This window comes from Balaenoptera musculus, chromosome 1, assembly GCF_009873245.2.
Source record: "Balaenoptera musculus isolate JJ_BM4_2016_0621 chromosome 1, mBalMus1.pri.v3, whole genome shotgun sequence".
Taxonomy (NCBI): Eukaryota; Metazoa; Chordata; class Mammalia; order Artiodactyla; family Balaenopteridae; genus Balaenoptera; species Balaenoptera musculus.
Window position 1 is genome coordinate 100,494,790 of NC_045785.1, and position 16,956 is coordinate 100,511,745.

At 51.8% G+C, this 16,956-nt stretch overlaps 1 protein-coding gene across 3 annotated transcripts in view; it reads right to left on the reverse strand.

Annotated features, from left to right (window-relative positions):
• SYT6 (synaptotagmin 6) overlaps nucleotides 1-16,678 on the reverse strand; it is a 59,248-nt gene extending 42,570 nt beyond the window's left edge. For all 3 annotated transcript variants that reach the window (XM_036867241.1, XM_036867249.1, XM_036867257.1), the window contains exons 1-3: nucleotides 16,516-16,678; nucleotides 5,381-5,729; nucleotides 3,369-3,924 (exon numbers count right to left, since the gene is read on the reverse strand). In XM_036867241.1, the coding sequence (XP_036723136.1) occupies nucleotides 3,369-3,924; nucleotides 5,381-5,729; nucleotides 16,516-16,678 (1,068 nt within the window). The remainder of the gene's footprint in view (nucleotides 1-3,368; nucleotides 3,925-5,380; nucleotides 5,730-16,515) is intronic.
• Nucleotides 16,679-16,956: the final 278 nt, after the last annotated feature.

Sequence of the window (16,956 nt, forward strand, 5' to 3'; positions counted from 1 at the left end):
TCCAGGCTGGTTAATCTCTTTGCTACTCCAGACATAAACCATCTACCCGAACCACCTCTCTGAAGGAATGCACAGCCCAGGTCTCTCCCCACCATGCCTGGCTCTACTCACTTTCAAAATACTACTTGACTTTCTCCTCCAGGAAGCCTTCCCAGGTTAACTGCACCCAAATCCCATTGCTTCTTTAATAATCCTTTCCTTGTGCACCAACACATAATTTTGTTTGAATTAACTAAGCCGTCCGTCATTCAACAAGAACGTGCTGAGTTCTTACGTTTGCATAAAATGACACGCTCAGCCCTGAGGGAAAATACAAGAGACAGTCAAATGTGGGACACAAGCCATTCCTGAGCCACTGGGGACTCTGCAAGACAGAATATGACTCGGTGTATAAATGAGGGACCCAGAGAATAAATCCAGAGGAGTGATTGCTGTGAGAGCGGAAGGACTTCGGGGAAGCTTTGAAAGGTGGATTGGTTTGGGCCACGCAGAGAGGTGGGGGAAAAGCCTGTGTGCCAGAGGAAACCTTGGGAGCAAAGGCAAGAGGCAGAAATGCTGGACGTGTTCAGTGACCAGCCTGCAGGCAGGAGGAGCTGGGGGCCAAAATGCAGCTCTAGGAATGAAATCTGGCAGGAATCTGGCATGCAGGAAAGATGGGAGCCGGCTGTGCTCATGTGCACCGCGCCCCACGATGCTGGCTGCAGGATTTCATGTACACTGAGTGCTCAGTCATTCCCCGTTACTAGGGCTTGGGCCTCTCTGGCCTCAAAATAATTACAATTTTAGAGTAAGCACAGGTGAAAGCACCAGCCTTTTATTTCCTTTTCCTTTCCTTTGTCTGATTCCTCACCCCCCAGGATAAAGAGCCCGCCCCTGAGAGCTGGCCTGCTGGAGAGGCTGTGGATGGGAGGGCCCCAGGGGCCTCACCAGGCAGAACATTCAGTGCAGACAGACTGCGAGCAAGACAGGCAGTGTGAGCAAGTCACCCGATCTTCTGCTTCAGAAACTCCTGGACCCAGGCTCCTCCTGCTTTTGACTAGAATGCTCCCCTTTCCTTTTCGCCTATCAAGTTATATATACCAGTCCCTCCCTACCCACCTGAGTTCTCCTTCCCCACCCAGGAAACCTTCCCTGGCTGTCCTAACTCTCAGATCTTACAACCTCACAGTATTTGCTACTTTGCATCACTAGCTACTGCATTAAAGTTCTGTGGGTCAAAGAGGCTGTCTTCTATCCCAGCCCCCCTTGCTCCCCAGTGCCTGGCACAGTCCTGCTTAGGAGGAGGTGGAGGAGGGCTATAGTGGTACTGACTGAGGATGATGAGGATGGCAATGATTCGTCCAGCTCCTTTTGGACGATCTGCCTTTTTCTGAAGCTGGGCTGAGGACGGGGTGTGGGACGAGTGCAGGGACAGCCACGGAATTCTAGGATGTAGGAAGTTAGTATTCAGGTGAGGGGCATCCTTGGACACAGACCGCATGCTCCAGGACTAGGGCTTCCATCGTGCCCGGAGCTCAAGTTACAGGAAAGGGAGGTCTCTGGAGAGGAGAAGGGGGGCTCCTCAGAGGGCTGAGTTGAGCCCTGCTTCCCACAGCCCCTGGCCCTCACACCTACCTCTCTCTGAGCACTTGGGCCTCAGCCTCAGTATGGGGGGGACTGAGCCGCTTTTCTCTACCTGTATAGTCACGATAATGAAGCTGCTGCCTTACGAGACCACAAGGGAAGAGCTGCACCAGATGTAAGCTTCAGAGTGATTTATAAAGCGGAGCTCTTGGGCTTCAGGCTGGCACACAGCTGCTGTTCCAGCCCGCCCCGTCTGCCCGCCCTGTCTGCCGGCCCCGCTGCTTGTGCTGTTCTTGGGGATGACATTTCAGGAAAGCAAAAGTAGGGGAGGCACTGAGACATCGGACTGGGCTGTCCCAGAGACCTTCCCTGGAGCAGAAACGGAGCCCACCAAGCTTTCTCTCTTTGAACAAATCTATTCTTATCCTTTTCCCACCAGAGTGGGGCTGATTCTCCCAGCCTCTCTCCTTACAAGTTCAGCCCATAGATATTGAGTATTGATTGTCCAAAGGGAGGGTCTGCACCCAGAGAAAGAGTGCAAGAAATATCCCAGGAGACACTCAACCAGTTAGCGTTCAAGACACCAGACACAAGGCCATTGGTGTTTGGTGGCAACACCCTTGCAGGGCCCTCAGCTGCCTGGCTGGGCTCAGAGAGAGGCATGCCACCTATATCTGTGGGATGCAATTACACATCTTCCTCAACAGCCACCCAGGGGACTGGAGAACACTGTCTACACTGGACCAAAGGGCTCTGGAGATGCCCTCTTAACTCTCTGTGCCAAACCTGTCCTCCCTCTTAAAAGCCAGCTTGAGTCCCAGCTCCTTGACACCGTCATGGTTAATTCCAGTTGATCATGAACAGCCAAGCATCCCCTTCCCCCATGTGTGGATTAGCCAGGTCTCCCTTCAAGCCCTCCCCACCAACTCCAACTCCCAGACTGGCCCAGGCAGGCAGGGCCTAAGAGCAGGGGCTCTGCTGCATGGTAGTCACTAGTGCTGGTCGTTAAGTACTTCCAGTGCCCCTTCTGGACACGTGGTAGGATTGCTTTGCTCGGCCCCCTTGATAGTAGGAGTTGCATGTGTCTTGCTTTGGCTAATGAAATATGAGTGAGAGTGACATGTGCCACTTCTGCATGGAAGCTTTAAGAACTAGCACATGATGTGCCACATCTTCTTCCTCCTCAGGTGGTAACTATGGGGGCACAGGTCAAAACGGAGCCTCTGTTGGCTTGGATCCCTGAGTAACAAGGAAGAAAGGCCAAGCTGCAAATCACATGTAACATGAACAAGAACTAAACTTTGGCTGCTTTAAGCTACTAAATCCTAGGATCGTTTGTGGCTATGGCATAACCTGGTTTATCCCAATTAATACAGCCTGTTCTTGATTGCTTGTGCCGGGCTTCCAGTACACACCAATGCCCTTGGCTCACACTGCTGTCTGAGTCAGTCTATGGGCCTGGCCCGATCCTTACCCATGATTAAAGACATATATTATTTTATAGGTGGTAGACCTGAGGCCTGGCAGGTAGAGAGAACCACTTCAGAACATGCGATCAGAAGCCATAGATATCAGTTCCCTTCCCTTCCCACCCACATGGGGGCTCTGCTCCCTGCTGCCCCCCCAACGTGGGCCCCAGGGCAAGGACTTCCCCAGAGTGGGCTGGGCTATTAGTCAGAGTCCCCTTCATATCCTGAAGGGCAGAGGCCCATTTGTCTCTAGGGGTGAGGAGGATGCGGGACACATCCCAGTCAAATCCAGAACTGCAAATCCTCAAGAAGCCCAGGGAGCAGGGCGGTACTCACACTGGTTGCGTACTGGATGTCCTTCCAGATGGAGGTTTCCTGGGACAGGTCAGAGGCCTCAAAGAGGTTGTCCAGGATGACCTCCCCGATCATGTCATGGCGGGAGAAGCGGTCAAAGTCGAAGACACTGAGATGCAGCTTGCGGTCGGCCAGCTCCTCATAGGGCACGGGGAAGTGAAAGTTCTCATCGAAGGTGGGGTTCAGGGTCTTGCGGTGCACCCGTGTCTGCAGCTTGCATTTGCGATCAGGCAAGAGGTAGATCTTGACGTAAGGGTCAGAGCTGCCACAAAAGTCCTTGGCGGGGAGGTCGAAGGCCTTCAGGATGTGCACGATCAAGGTCTCATTCTCGTAGTCGTAGCGCAGGCTGAAGTTGATCTTCCCGCAGGTCTTGGCCTCGGTTTTGGCCTCGTCCCCATCCACTGACTTCTGCTTGTAGAGCTCAGGTTTGATGCGGCCAATGCTGGTGGGCTGCTCCGCTGCAGGGGGCAGCTCATTGCCATAGTCCACGCTGGAGACATGCATCTGCCGTGGCAGGTGGCGCTTGAAGGACGTGTGCCTGGCGGAGGGCAGGAGGGGGTGAGAGAGTGAGGTGGGGGAAGGGGTGGGGGAATGCAGGCAGGCATGGCTCGGGGCCCTGGCTCATCCTACCCCTTGTGAGGCCCCCTTTTCCTCCTGCTAGTTGACCCCCTTTCCCTCTGCGCACACTTGGTGTGCATGACTTAATACATGAAAAGTAGTTGGAATGGGGCCTGGTACATAACAAGCTTCAGTAAGTGTTAGCCATTGTGATCATTATCATTTTTCCTGCTTTACTGCTCCCTGCTTTCTAGGTTTCTTTCCTGGTAGGCACAACTCTGGTTCCCCCATTAAGCCACAAGCTCCCTGACTGAGAAAGACCATCCTTAACCACCCTCCACGTGGCATTCCTTCATCACCACCACTACCATCCCCACCACCATAGTTAACATTTATTGTGCTTTGGAGTCAGACTGCATAGGTTAATTTGGGCTCTGCCACTTTCTAGCTGTATGACCTGGAGCAAGTTATTTAACCTCTCTGTGTTATAAAATGAGAATAATAAAAGTAGCAATTGCATAGGATTGCTGTGGGTGTGAAATGAATAAATACAATAAAGTGCTTAGAACAGGGCCAGGTATATACTAAGCTCTTATTATCACATGGATTCTTTCACTGGCTCCTCACGGATACCCTTATGAGAGTCATTAGCCCTATTTTACAGCTGGGAAAAGTGAGGCTCAGGATAGGTGAGCAACTTGCCTGCGGCCAAACAACAAACTCTGTAAACGTGACCAAGCACTTCCATCATTTCTGGCTTTCAATCTGAAGACCAGGCCTGCTTCCCTTTGGCTGGTCCCCTGGGGGTCTGGACCCAGGAATCCACAGGAGCCCCAAGTTTTTAATAAATACAATGCCTTCTACCTGCACGTACCACATCATTTAAAAGTGTTTCTGAATTTGGAGTAGGTTTTTGTCATTATGTGGTGGTTGTTTTTTGTTGTCATTTTGGTTTTTTCAGTTAAAGAATGCCATGTATACAGTTGCTGTCATACGGGGAACGCTGTCAAAAGCTATCCTCGTTCTCAAAATGTTAGGAATCTCTTGCTTTATCTCCCACGCACTGCAGCCTCCACCTAGGAGGCTGTATTGACATAGACACATCATGAACTTCTATGCCTCTGCGCCTTTGCATATTCTCTTCCCTCAGCCTGAAGTCTTTCCTTCCCTCCGGACAAGCCAACACCTCCCACCCGCACGCATCCCAGGGCTTACCACCTGCACAGCACCCCACCTCAGAGGTTCCCCTCTCCTGAAGTCTCTCCTGGCGCCCACCTCCGAGTTGATCACCCACCAAGGAGCACATCATCTGACATATTCTCCAACCAGAATATGCACGTGATTGTTTCTGGTCTCTGATCCTCACAGGCTGGAATCTCATTAATGTACCGGATCCAGGAATGTGGAGGTAGGGAAGGGAGGGGTCCACCCCTCACCTGGTGGATGACGCTGGCTCTGTGGTCTGTCGCTGCAGCCGTGTGTGACGCATGATGTGCTCTTTGACCGACCTCTGCACCTCGGCGGGGATATCTGGGGACGTGTGGCTGATCTTCACGGCCGCCTCTAGGAAGCCCAGGGTGTTGGGGTCTTTCAGCTTGTCCGCCATGTTGCCTCTGGGGCTGGGGCTCTGGAGGGCCTCCAGGGAGGGGTTAGCAGAGGAGGGGCTGGAGGCCTCCTTGTTCCTCCAGGGCATCCAGCACAGCTTCCAAAAGAGAAAGAGAAAAACTGCCACCAGGGCCACGCCACACACAATAACTACCACTGTGAGGAGGCTGACAGAGGTGCCTGCCCTCAGCCAGGCAGGGAGGGACAGAGACAGACACAGGAGGGGAGAAGCAGGGAAGGGTGTTCAAAGAGGGGCCACACGGAAGGGACAGAGACGGAAGAAGAGAAAAGAGTGGTCATGAGAAGCCTGCCCAGGTAGAGGAGGGATGGTCGTAGGGTTGATTCTCCATATCCACCTTGTGAAATATCTGCAGCCTCGGGTTCACCTCGGTCTGATTTCTCCAGCTTTGCCCCTCCCCCCACCGCCAGCTTGGGGAGCACCTGGGTTGCCTCCCCTCCCCATGGGCACGTGTACGGGGAAGGGAACGTAATTTAAATAGCAGCCTAAGGAAATGTGCAAATTCGTGAAGCATTCACATTTGGATGCTGTTTGAATTTCTATTAGAGCTGTTACTATGGCCAGACTTACAGCAGAGTCGGTTTTGCGGACAGCTCTCTTCCTCCACAGGCTGTGAGGCCTTGGGGATCCCAGGCTGGGCTACCTCATTCCCTTCCCTTACCCCGCGCCTGCCAAGCCCACAGCAGGAGCTAATATATAGTGAGTAGGTTGACTTGAAGTGAATGAGATCGGGCATAATCTCCTCGAGGCGGGGGATTAGGTCTAATGGTTCTGCTGTACTCCCGGAACTCTGCACATAGTAGGCTCAATAAATACTTGTATTAAGTTGGAATCTGATCCACACAGTTGACTTCAAAGCTAAATACAGATGATTCCGATAGCTGTCCTTTCCCCCCATTCCTGTGGCTATGTGAGAGCTTTGCTGTAAAACTGGTATTTTTGAATGTCGTGATTCGTTCAGAGACAGGCATTCACTGTCCCACCCCCAGCCCACCTCTGCCCCCAGTAGGATGCCCAATACCCCAGGAGAGCTGTGAAGGATGCCTCCCTCTGGCAGAAATTATTAAGCAGGCTTCCCACCCCACCTTTAGGAAGGAAGCTTTGAGCCCAAGGCCTCTTCTTACTCTGAGATGTCAGAGGCCTTGAACCAATGACGGGTTTGCACAAAGGTCACTTGTAGACAAGCCAGCAGAGGAGGCTCGTTTGGCTTACGTGATGATTGAAAAATTGAGCAATTCCATCATCACTATTGTCGTCATCACACCAGATTCCTGGCTTCTCTGGAAAAGGCCTGAGGACTTGCTAACTGGACCTATGCTCCCGCATGCTGGGAACTGGCGATGCCCTTCGGAAGGCAGCGTGCTCACCAGCTGCTCTCCCTGTTACCTGCCTGGCCCCTGCAGGCCTGTGAGTTTGTAGCCTCTGGATTATCCTGTCCCCATGCCTTAAGAATCTTGGGATTTAAGATGAGAAATGACCCTACAAGTGAGGCTGTGCTTTTGCAGATGGGAGCAGTGGTCCAGAGAAGGGACTTGCCTGGGGTCACAGGTCAGACACAGAGCCTGGACCAGGGTCCAGATGTCTACTGCCCAGCCTGGGGCTCATTCCACTGTGTCAGACTGTTTGTCCCTGATTAAACTATAGGCTACTATAGCCCTGTGTTTTTTATATTTGTCTGACTCAGGGCTCAGCATAGAAACTGACACATGAGAATGAATGAATGAATGAGTCAATCAATGGCACATAAAACAGCTGTCATTATCTCTCAACCAACATTTACTGAGCACTTGCCATGTTCCAGGTGCTAAGCTAGACTGGGAGTATAGAGATGCCCGGTCCCTCCTGCGGGGATCAAGAGTACTCTCACGGCACATGGGCCCCCGCAACAGCTGTCCCCCATCCAAAGGCACCTGAGAAGGAGGCCAGAACATCAGCCACCCTCTCTGGGGAGTTGGCACTGCCTCCAAGCTCCCTGGTTGTAGGGTACTGGCCTTGACCAGCTACCGCCTTCAGGAATAAGGAATAAGAGCACAGGATCCTCAAGTCCTTAGCAACCTACTCCAGCCCCCAGGTCCCTGCATGGAGACAGTGGAGTCTTTCCCCAGTATAGGAACTGAGGTTAGTCCACCAGAGACTGCCAGGGACCAGAAAAACTGATTCCTGTTTAACTTCTAGACTAAAGATCTGCAATTATGGTGTGCATGCATCCTGGGAGCACAAGAGAAAAAATATCAGATTGCTCAATATTTATTTATTATCTTAAAAATAAGAAATCAAAATTGCAATATACAGGTTGACAGTAATAGGAATGATACCATTTTATTATTGGATTTAGTCAAGTTATTGAACATTACTATGTCCAAGGTACAGAGTGCTTTTTATGTATTCATCATTTAATACTCTTCAGTGAAATAGGTAAAGATTATTATCCTCACTTTGCAGATGAGGAAACTGAGGCACAGAGGGTTAAATAGATTGCCCAGGGTCACACAGCTGCCCAGGGTCACACAGCTGGTAAGTGTTTGGACTGAGATACAACCCAGACAGTTCAGCTCTACAATACCCCCTCTGTACGTGTGTATAGAACGTGGGAACAAAAAACACATATTGAAGGTATTAAATCAAAATAATTTTTGCTGTTATGAGTTCATGATCTAAATGGTTTGAAGACTGTTTTTTAGGCCTGGATCCCCTGAGGGTTCACCAGGAATGCTACCACAGATATGGGTGTCCTTATTCTAAGTATCTGGCCATCTCTGGGCCCTCCACATCTGTTCTCTGTTACAGCTGTTCCGGGTGCATTCTCTGCAATATGGGTCACCTTAAAACAAAAGGTATTTCTAGGGTTTTGCTTTCCTTTGATCATACATCTTACTTGCTCTGGTAATAATTAGAATTTTAATGAGAAGGGGGGAGAATGGGGGAAATGCAGAGAGCGGAGAGTGCATTTAAATGTTCAGCCTGACAAAAAAACTGAATTCATAAATGAAAAGAGAGGTGGAGGAATCAATTTTTCCTCGGTGTGGTTGCTATTTTGAATGCGTCTCCACGTGACCCCCGCCCTGGCTGTTATTCCCTCGGAGCTGTGATTAGGGAAGGCAGAGGTATGGATTATTGGGAATTGGCACCCAGCGCTCAATACTGGATATGTAAGACCAGGAGGCCCTTCCTCTGCCTGGAGAATCTTCTTCCGGGATATCTCACAGGCAGGCAATGCAAGGAGGATTAGGTCCTGATGCTGAGTGGGTTCACCCACACAGGGGAACAAGGTGGTGAGCAAGGCTGGTAAGACCAGAATTAGGCCAGGATGGGTATGATTGTATAGGATTTAGCCCCTTTAAAATCACTACATGTGGCCTTGAACTCAGCTAGCCCGTGTAGCCTGGTTGAAGGTACATAATGGCCCAAGGGCTGTCCAAAGGCCCAGATGACCTAAGATATGTGCCTTCCTAGCCTAGGCCTGCTGGGGCCAACCCACCAGGATGTGTTGCCCTCTAGTAAATCACAGGTGCATAGCAGCCTTCAAAGCCTTCTTCCCACTCATGTCTTGTTTGAACCTCAACCTTATGAGGCAGACAGAATTTTGACGGGCAACTCAGCCACCTTTTGAGTCCTGACCCAGTGCTCTTCATATTTATACCATGCACTGGCTTCGTGGCAAGATAGAGGTAAGCCTCCAGGAAGGGAGAAAGTCCTCAGCACAGCACTGAAAAAGAGAAAGGACTTCCTAAGTGTTTCTATTTGTATTCTTCCTCCCTGTCTTTTTCCTTCTTTATTTCCCCTTCAGCCTGGAGAGAAAGAAGCACTGCTCCAAAGTCAGACTGGGCTCATTCAATGTCCGTCTCTACTGGTTTTAATCTCTCCCAGCCTCTGTTTCCTCATCTGTAAAATGGGTACAGTAATAGTATCTACCTCATAGGGTCATTGTGAGATTTAAACGAGATCACGTGCATCAAAAGTGCTAAGGACAAAAAAAAAATAAAATAAAATAAATATATAATAAATAAATAAATTTAAAAAGTGCTAAGGACAGTGCCTAGAATGTAGTAAGCCATATAATAAATATTTGCTATTTTTATTAGAATTATCTAGCTCTGCCCAATATGATTTTGGACATCTCCTAGTTCTGAAATTTGTTTAGTGGGCAGAACACGTGCAAACCATGAACACTAATAAACAGAGATAGCGTTAACTTTATCATTACAAACTAGGAACCACCTTACTAGTAGAAATAATATAACTATTTCATATATAGCTAGGTGTCTCTGTATCTCAAGACATAATACATACTATATCAAAGATCTCACATCTCCAAGTTTTTCTGTCAACACTCATTTGCTTGCTACTTGTTCAGTTGTTTTGTCATTACTGTCACCAGCCAGCTGGTGAACAGGAGCAAGCTCCAAAGGAATGAGAAGAAATTCATGGAAGAAAAATGTTCAACTGAGAACATGCTATGCTTTTGCAAAGTTTTCTTGGAAACTGGGGGAAAGAAGTCCATTACTCAGTATTCGGTGTGAAACATCTTCATTGAGGTATCACAGGAGACCAGTATTCCATGGGTACCTGGTTTGGGAAACCCTATTGGCCAGTCACCCAGCAGCCTCTGGGAGAGCAAATAGCTATGGAATTTGGCTTCAGAAACACACCCAGTGACCTGGCGCTGTGCAGGGCCTGTGGCTTCTAGCCTGGGCTGGGGAAGTGGGCATCGCTGGGTGCTCAGACACCAGGCAGACATCTCAGCTGAGCACCAGTGCCAGAATGACCACAGAGCACACCCACCCACATTTCTACTTGTGTGACCTTGAGCAAGTTACTTAACTTCTCCAAACATTGTTCTCCTCTTTTACTTAATGGGGATTCTAATTATCCCTACTTCACAGAATCATTGTGAATATTAAATAAACTAAGGCTTTGAGCACAGTGCCCAATACATGGTGAATGTTCCCAAAAGTAAGCTGCTATTATTTCTTCCTGTTTTGTTTTGTTTGTGTTTGTCTGTTTGTTTGTTTGTTTGGTGGAGGATAATAGTTTACTGGGTACAGGATGGACGCAAAGCTTGGCCATCTGAGACAGGGAAGGGGGACACAGGACCAGACGGCAAAGCACCTGAGAGACCTCAGGCTCCTTCTTTCCTGGGAAGTTAAGGTCCCCTGAATGTCATCAAGGCAGGACCTGCTTGTCACCTTAAGTGAGATTGTCTGACAGGGGTGATGGCTCATGGCCTCCCTCTCTTTCTGGAAAATGGTAAGCTATTATTTAGCAACCCAGGGCTTTCTTATCACCCGAGTGACACTTCTTTCTCCAGAGACAGAGTCCTGGTGCCCCGGTGCCCCCTCCTCTTCTCTCCACCCATAGTGTTAGGATTTATCAGCAGTCCTCATCGCTTGCTATTGTTCCCATTTTTCTAATGGGCCTCCATGTCAGGAAGATCCATTTTATAATAGTAACAGACATTCTCGCTAACAGATTGTAATTGAAAAGATAAACTGGGGAGAGGAAGTGAAAAGAAAGGACCATTTTCCCTGCTCCCCTCAAAGCTGGAGAAGGCTGGCTTCAGGGTCTGGGGCTGCTGATGGACCCTCAGAAACGGGCAATGCCAGGCTCTGCAGAGCAGGAGCTGCCTTGGCCAAGGAGCTGCCATTCAGACACAGATGGGGAGATAGACCAGCACAACCCAGAGACCAACCAGCAAGAAACTCAGAGGCCCCAAAGCCTGGAAGGAGCAGCGGGTAGTCTGGGAAGGGACAAAGACTCTGGGCAGAAACATTAATACTAATACTAGTAATATTATTTGTTATTTATTTCTACATGGTAAGCACTGTGGCCCTCAGTGATCTCATTTAACCTTTACAACCTCCCTAAGAAATTCACCTCTCAAAGATAAATTAACTAAGTTTAGAGATGTTAAAAAAATAACTTGCTCAAGTGTATGTACCTCAGTTAAGTGGAAGAACTGGTATTTGAACCTGGACTTCCTGATGCCAAAGCCCAGGTTCTTGAGCCAGGCCCTTGAGGGGTCTGGAGGCTGAGCTGAAGAACTACAGAGGAGAAGCCTGGGCAGAGAAGCTAGAGAGGTACTTCTTCACTATAATCAGGAGAGGGTGGGGACCATAATCTATGTTTTGGCCTGACCCTCTGAACCTGGACAGAGCCCCGGGGACTAGGATTATGACCAACCTCCTCATCCTCCATTTCTTTCTCCTTCCCTGGAAGATGCAGACACTACAGCCACCAGACAAATAACCAACGGCCCCTGGAAAAGTCGCATTCAGAGATGTACCTGAGAAATACCTGAGTGTGTGTGTATGTGTTGGGGCAACAGGGGCTCTTCTGTTCTGAGGCTCACAGACATCCTCCATTAATAATAAGCTCTGCTGTGGCTTGTAAATTTATTAGGAGAACCTAGTATAATTAAAATTTAGGGTTGGGGGCAGGGGGAGCAGAAAGCCTTTGCTTCCTTTCCTTCTTTCAGAGATCCCGGCGGAACTACCAACGGGGATAATTAGCAGAGTCCAGACAGAGAAGGAATTAATGCTCTTGGAAAAGCTGTGATGAGGAGAGACAATGCTGGGTTAATTACGGCCGCACCAAGCTTTATGACTGGGAGCCTGTTTCCACCATCATTAGGGGATTCAGGGATAAATCGGAGACTAATGTGGAGTGTTAGAGCTAACAGAGCATTGGCGTTAATTTAGCAATTATTAGTATTATTTTGGCAGATGGTAACTGTGCCTTTCTGCCTGATTGGTCAGGGCATGTGGCCCTTCTGAATGGGGCAATCAAGCCTGGGGTGATGGGGGGAGAGGCAGACAGAAAGCTGCATTCTTTTCCCTCTACTCCCCTCTCCCTGTCTATACCTGCAACTAGTGAGAAGAGAGGTCTGCCTGGGTCCTCGTGGAGCGAGAAAAACAGTTCAGCGCCCCGCACAGAGAGAAGGGAGGGATGAGGTAGTGTTATACACCTGGAGCATCCAGGGCTGGATGCCCCGCTCACTTCTACTTTCAGCCCCTCTGCTTTCAGTTCAAGTGTGGCTGAGTCCTTCCATTTTTAGAGGCTTCTTTTCCTAAGCTGGACCAGCAGGGGTGCCACTTAGCTGGGTCAGGACTTTCTCTCAGCCTGCTGTGCCCCGCTCCAGACAGCCCTACAGAGACCAAGGAAACCTGGCCTGACCCACATGCCTCAGTCTTAGTCCTCCTTATTTTCAGTCATACATCATATCCCAACTCCGTGAACAGGGAGGACAGAGTAACATTAGGACAGTTAGAAGAGAACACATCTTTTGTACAGAGCTTGGAGGGATGGAGCATTCTGGATCTACCATCCCCACTCTTGAAGTTTCCACACAGAGAGAAGAGAACTTCTAGAACTGTAAATCCAAGGGCTCTACAACCCCTAGATACTGGACCCTGGTTCTAGAATTGTAAAGCCCAAGACACACCATAGTATCCGAATAGCATCACCATGGGTTCTATAGGATTGTGCATTGCACCTTTCCCCAAAGAAGGCAAAATCTGCAGAATTCCTTCCTTCCATCAAGGAGTGAGGGAGTGACTCACTCAGTTATAGAAACAGGACTTTTGTATTTTGATGAAATGCTGTGCATTTAATTTGGCATCACAAGCAGGAAAAATACCTGTGCTGCAAAAGGCCAACTTTAAAGCCAGGTGGCTGAATCACAGAACATCTCCAGAGTCATTAGAAAAGTGAACAAACATCACATACATCTCATGGCCATAGGTAAGCCAGAGAATAACCATTCCTGCCTACCAGTCTGGGAGGGGCAGGGCAGCTCAGGCTCTCTCAACAGATTCCTGCATTTTCTGGAACAACTCTGTACTTCTGCTTACTACCTTGAGAACCATACAACCAGAACCCATGCTACCCACACTTAACTCTCTGCAACTTGGCTCATGGAAAAAGTTTATTCACCTCCGTAAGGCAAATGACATAAAGAAAGGTGATGAACTGCCTGCCAGTTTCCCCTGGGGTGGGGGTGTGGGGGTGGATATTAAGAAGGAGAGCAGACCCTTTACCTTTAGAGGTTTTTTTAATAAAAAAAGAGATGGGACTTGCTTTCAGCTTGGACAGTTTGCGTAGAGATGTTTCCAAGTCAGGGTCTGATTGAGATTTCCTGTGCCATTCCTAGCACAGACCTTGGCATATAGGAGTGTCCCAGTAAATGATAGCAGAGTCTGAATCTCAGTTGTTTCATCTCAGGGTGTTACTAGAAATCCCATGAGTTAGAGACTTAGAAAAGGAGGAAGGCAGGGGAAAACATACAACGGTAAAGGGAACTGGGCATGCTCTTGTCACTTGCATTTTCCATGAAACTGCAAATGAAAAGATGCAGCATTTCTCTGACTGGAGAATCTGGACCCAGACAGTGGCTCTGGGATGCAGGGGGTAGGCTGGGAGGTGTGATACCTGGGGGCCCTGGTCCCGAATACCACAGCATCTCCCCAGACCCCGTGCTCCCCTAAACCTCCAAGATCCCAAAGCCACACTCAACCATTTTCTTTCTTCTGCTATGATCAAGGGTCTCCTTCGGCCTTTCCCATCCCTTTCAGCCCTCCCCCACCCCAGCTTGGCCCCAGGGCTTACTGAGGCTTGTGATTCAGCAGTCAAAGTTAAAGTTCCCCAAGGCTGACAACTCAACCTCACTTTCTGAAGCAGCCTGCTGGAAAGGCATACTGATTGATCTGGGCCTGCTGGCTCTCACCCCTCAGCCTTCTCTCACCCGCAGCCTGGCCATCCAGGTACCTATCATTCCAGACTATGGGGCATCCCTCTGGAGTCAGAACACCAGTGCCTCCCTGTATCAGGATGTGCTACACACATATGCCAGCCGCCCCCCTACCCCACTCCTAGCATTTCTGCCCTAAACAGACAGGAGAAACAGCGTCCATCCCTGGCGGAACTCGACAGGTGTGTTCTGACCTTGAATTAGCCCCTTTAGGATCGGAGGGGTCAGAACCAGCATTAAGGGCCCCACTGGAGATGGATCACTGGAAGAAAGGATGGAAGGAGCTGGGGAGGCAGGCAGGAAGAGACACCCTGACTTGGGGAAAATTGTGTGTCTGTTGGATATAGGGAGCTGGGTGGTGTAGGTGGTGATGGCACGGAGAACCAAAGTCTGATAATACTTGCTGGGCCTAATTTGCTCAGAGATTCTTCAAGAAGAATCAACCTCTTCAACCTCCATCACTGTACTACCCTCTAAAAGTTCTTCTGCATGTCTAACCTCAGTCCCTTCTGCTGCAGTAATCGACCCATTGATTAAACATTGCCAGGGTGGTGGGGAGAGAGAGAGAGAGAGAGGGAGTAGCGCCCCCGTACAACCCACACAGGGCCGAGGTGGGCTCCACGCGCCCCGAGGCTGGACACAGCTCCACCTCACGCACACAAGCCTCCCCTGGCCCACTACCCTCTTCTCTCTCCCCCATCCCCCAGCGGCACTGTTCCTAACCTAGGACCTATCTATATCTCCGACCTTTAACCTCAAGTGAAAACAGGGCCCTGGAACCTGCGGCCTCTGGGGAGCTTACCCCACCTGTACCTCCTCCAAGAATCGCGGCTCCAGTCGCGGCTTCTGGTCCCAGAAGAAGCGCGTGGAGACGAAATTCCCGCCTCTCGAGGCCCACTCCTCGCTTTCCCGCGAGGGGGGTGCGCAGCCGCGGGGCGACCCCAGCGTACCTCTAGGCCCAGCGCCACTGGGGTCAGGGTCGGGGTACAAGGAGGGGTGCAGGCTGCGCAGCCAAAGGAACCCCGGCGCCTTGGTCCCTGCAGGATCTCCCCACCCCCCACTCCGCATTCTCTCGAGGCTTCGCACTGCTCCCAGCCTCTCCCCGCGCAGAGGGAACGCGACCCGGTACTCCCTTCCGCCCAGGACCCTCCAGACGTCGGGATCCGGACAAAGAAGCCCGGCTGCAGCGGGCGAGCGCGGCCGCGCGGCGCCGGTGAGGCAGGTAAATACCCGCCGCCGGCCGGCCGCCAAGCTGCCCACCCACCCGCGGCTCCGGCCGCCAGGGCGCGACACGCCATTCCCGCTGTCGCGACTCCCGGGAGACGCCGCAGCTGTGCGCCGGGCCCTGGCCCCGCGGGGCTCGGGCTCCGGACTCACCGGCTCCGGCGAGCTCGACCGGCGCGGGCTCCCGCCTGGGCTTGGCGACCGCCTGGGACTGCGTCCGGCGCAGGGTCCGCACCGTTCGGGCAGGAGGCGCCCGCTTGGCAAAGTGGGCAAGAGGCACCGGCTCAGTCGCGCACCGGCCCCGAGCCCGAGTGAGTCAGAGAGAGACCGAGGGAGCAAGTTATAGGGGCGGGGGGTAGGGGGGAGGGTGCCGAGACACCCTCCCCCACCCGCCCCCCGCCCCCAGCGGAGACGCAGAAAGCCACTCGCAGCCGGAGACACCCGGACACAAAGACCTCGTGCCAGCCGCAGATCCAAGTTTCTCCCTGAGAGACCCAGGGGGGCTCGGGCCGCTTTCCCCAGAGAACAGATAAACTGACGGACAGACCGACAGACGCACCCAGGGACGTCGACACCCCCGAAGAGACGAGTTACTTCCTCAGCCGGGATGTCCCTGGTCTCCTGCCCGCTCCATAGACCCCTCCCCTGGCAGATCGCCCTCAGGGAGAGCAGAGAAACAGGAGGGAAACTGAGGCCCCTTGGGGCGCCGCGTCCCGGGAGCCCGGCTTTCCGCGGGGGCCCCGCAGAGTCACACAGGAGGGGGCAGTGGGATTCTCTCACTCCCGGGTCCCCTTCACGTCTCTCTGCTTGCCCTGCAGGCGATGGGCCAGGGCACTGGCCGAGGCTGGATCCGAATCCAGAATCCTGAGCCGGAGTTCTCCATCTAGGTTCCGGGGTTCCCAGGGTTAGGGCTTTGGGGAGCGGGGACAGCCAGGGCGAGAATCCGGGAAGGGAGGGGGCCTCGGCTTTTCTGTTACCTGCGTCGGCAGCGCTCGGACTCCGCTCTGGGGGCTCTAGCTCGAAGCTCCGACAAGTCTCCACGTCCAGCCCGAGAGGGGGCGGCCGGGCCCGGCACAGCGAGGCCAGGACCGCGAGCGCCGCCTGGCACCGAGGCTCCCCGGCCTCCCACACCCCGTTCATGCCCTGGACAACCCAGCCCTCCAAGCAGCCGCCCGAAACCGCGCCGCGGCCGGACTGGGGCGGGGCAAGGCGGCCCCAAGAAGACCCTCCCCGCAGCGGCCCCCTCGGGCTCCGTTCGGCTTTTAATCACTTCCCCGCAGGGTCTCCGCCCCTCACGTGGCATCCCGCAGCAGCTGGCAAGTCTGGCGCCTCACGGCCGCCCCCTCTACACCCAGCGACCAGTCTGAGTCCGGGCGGTTCAAGGCGGGGGAGCCAGGTTGTTCCGCATCCTGGAGGGT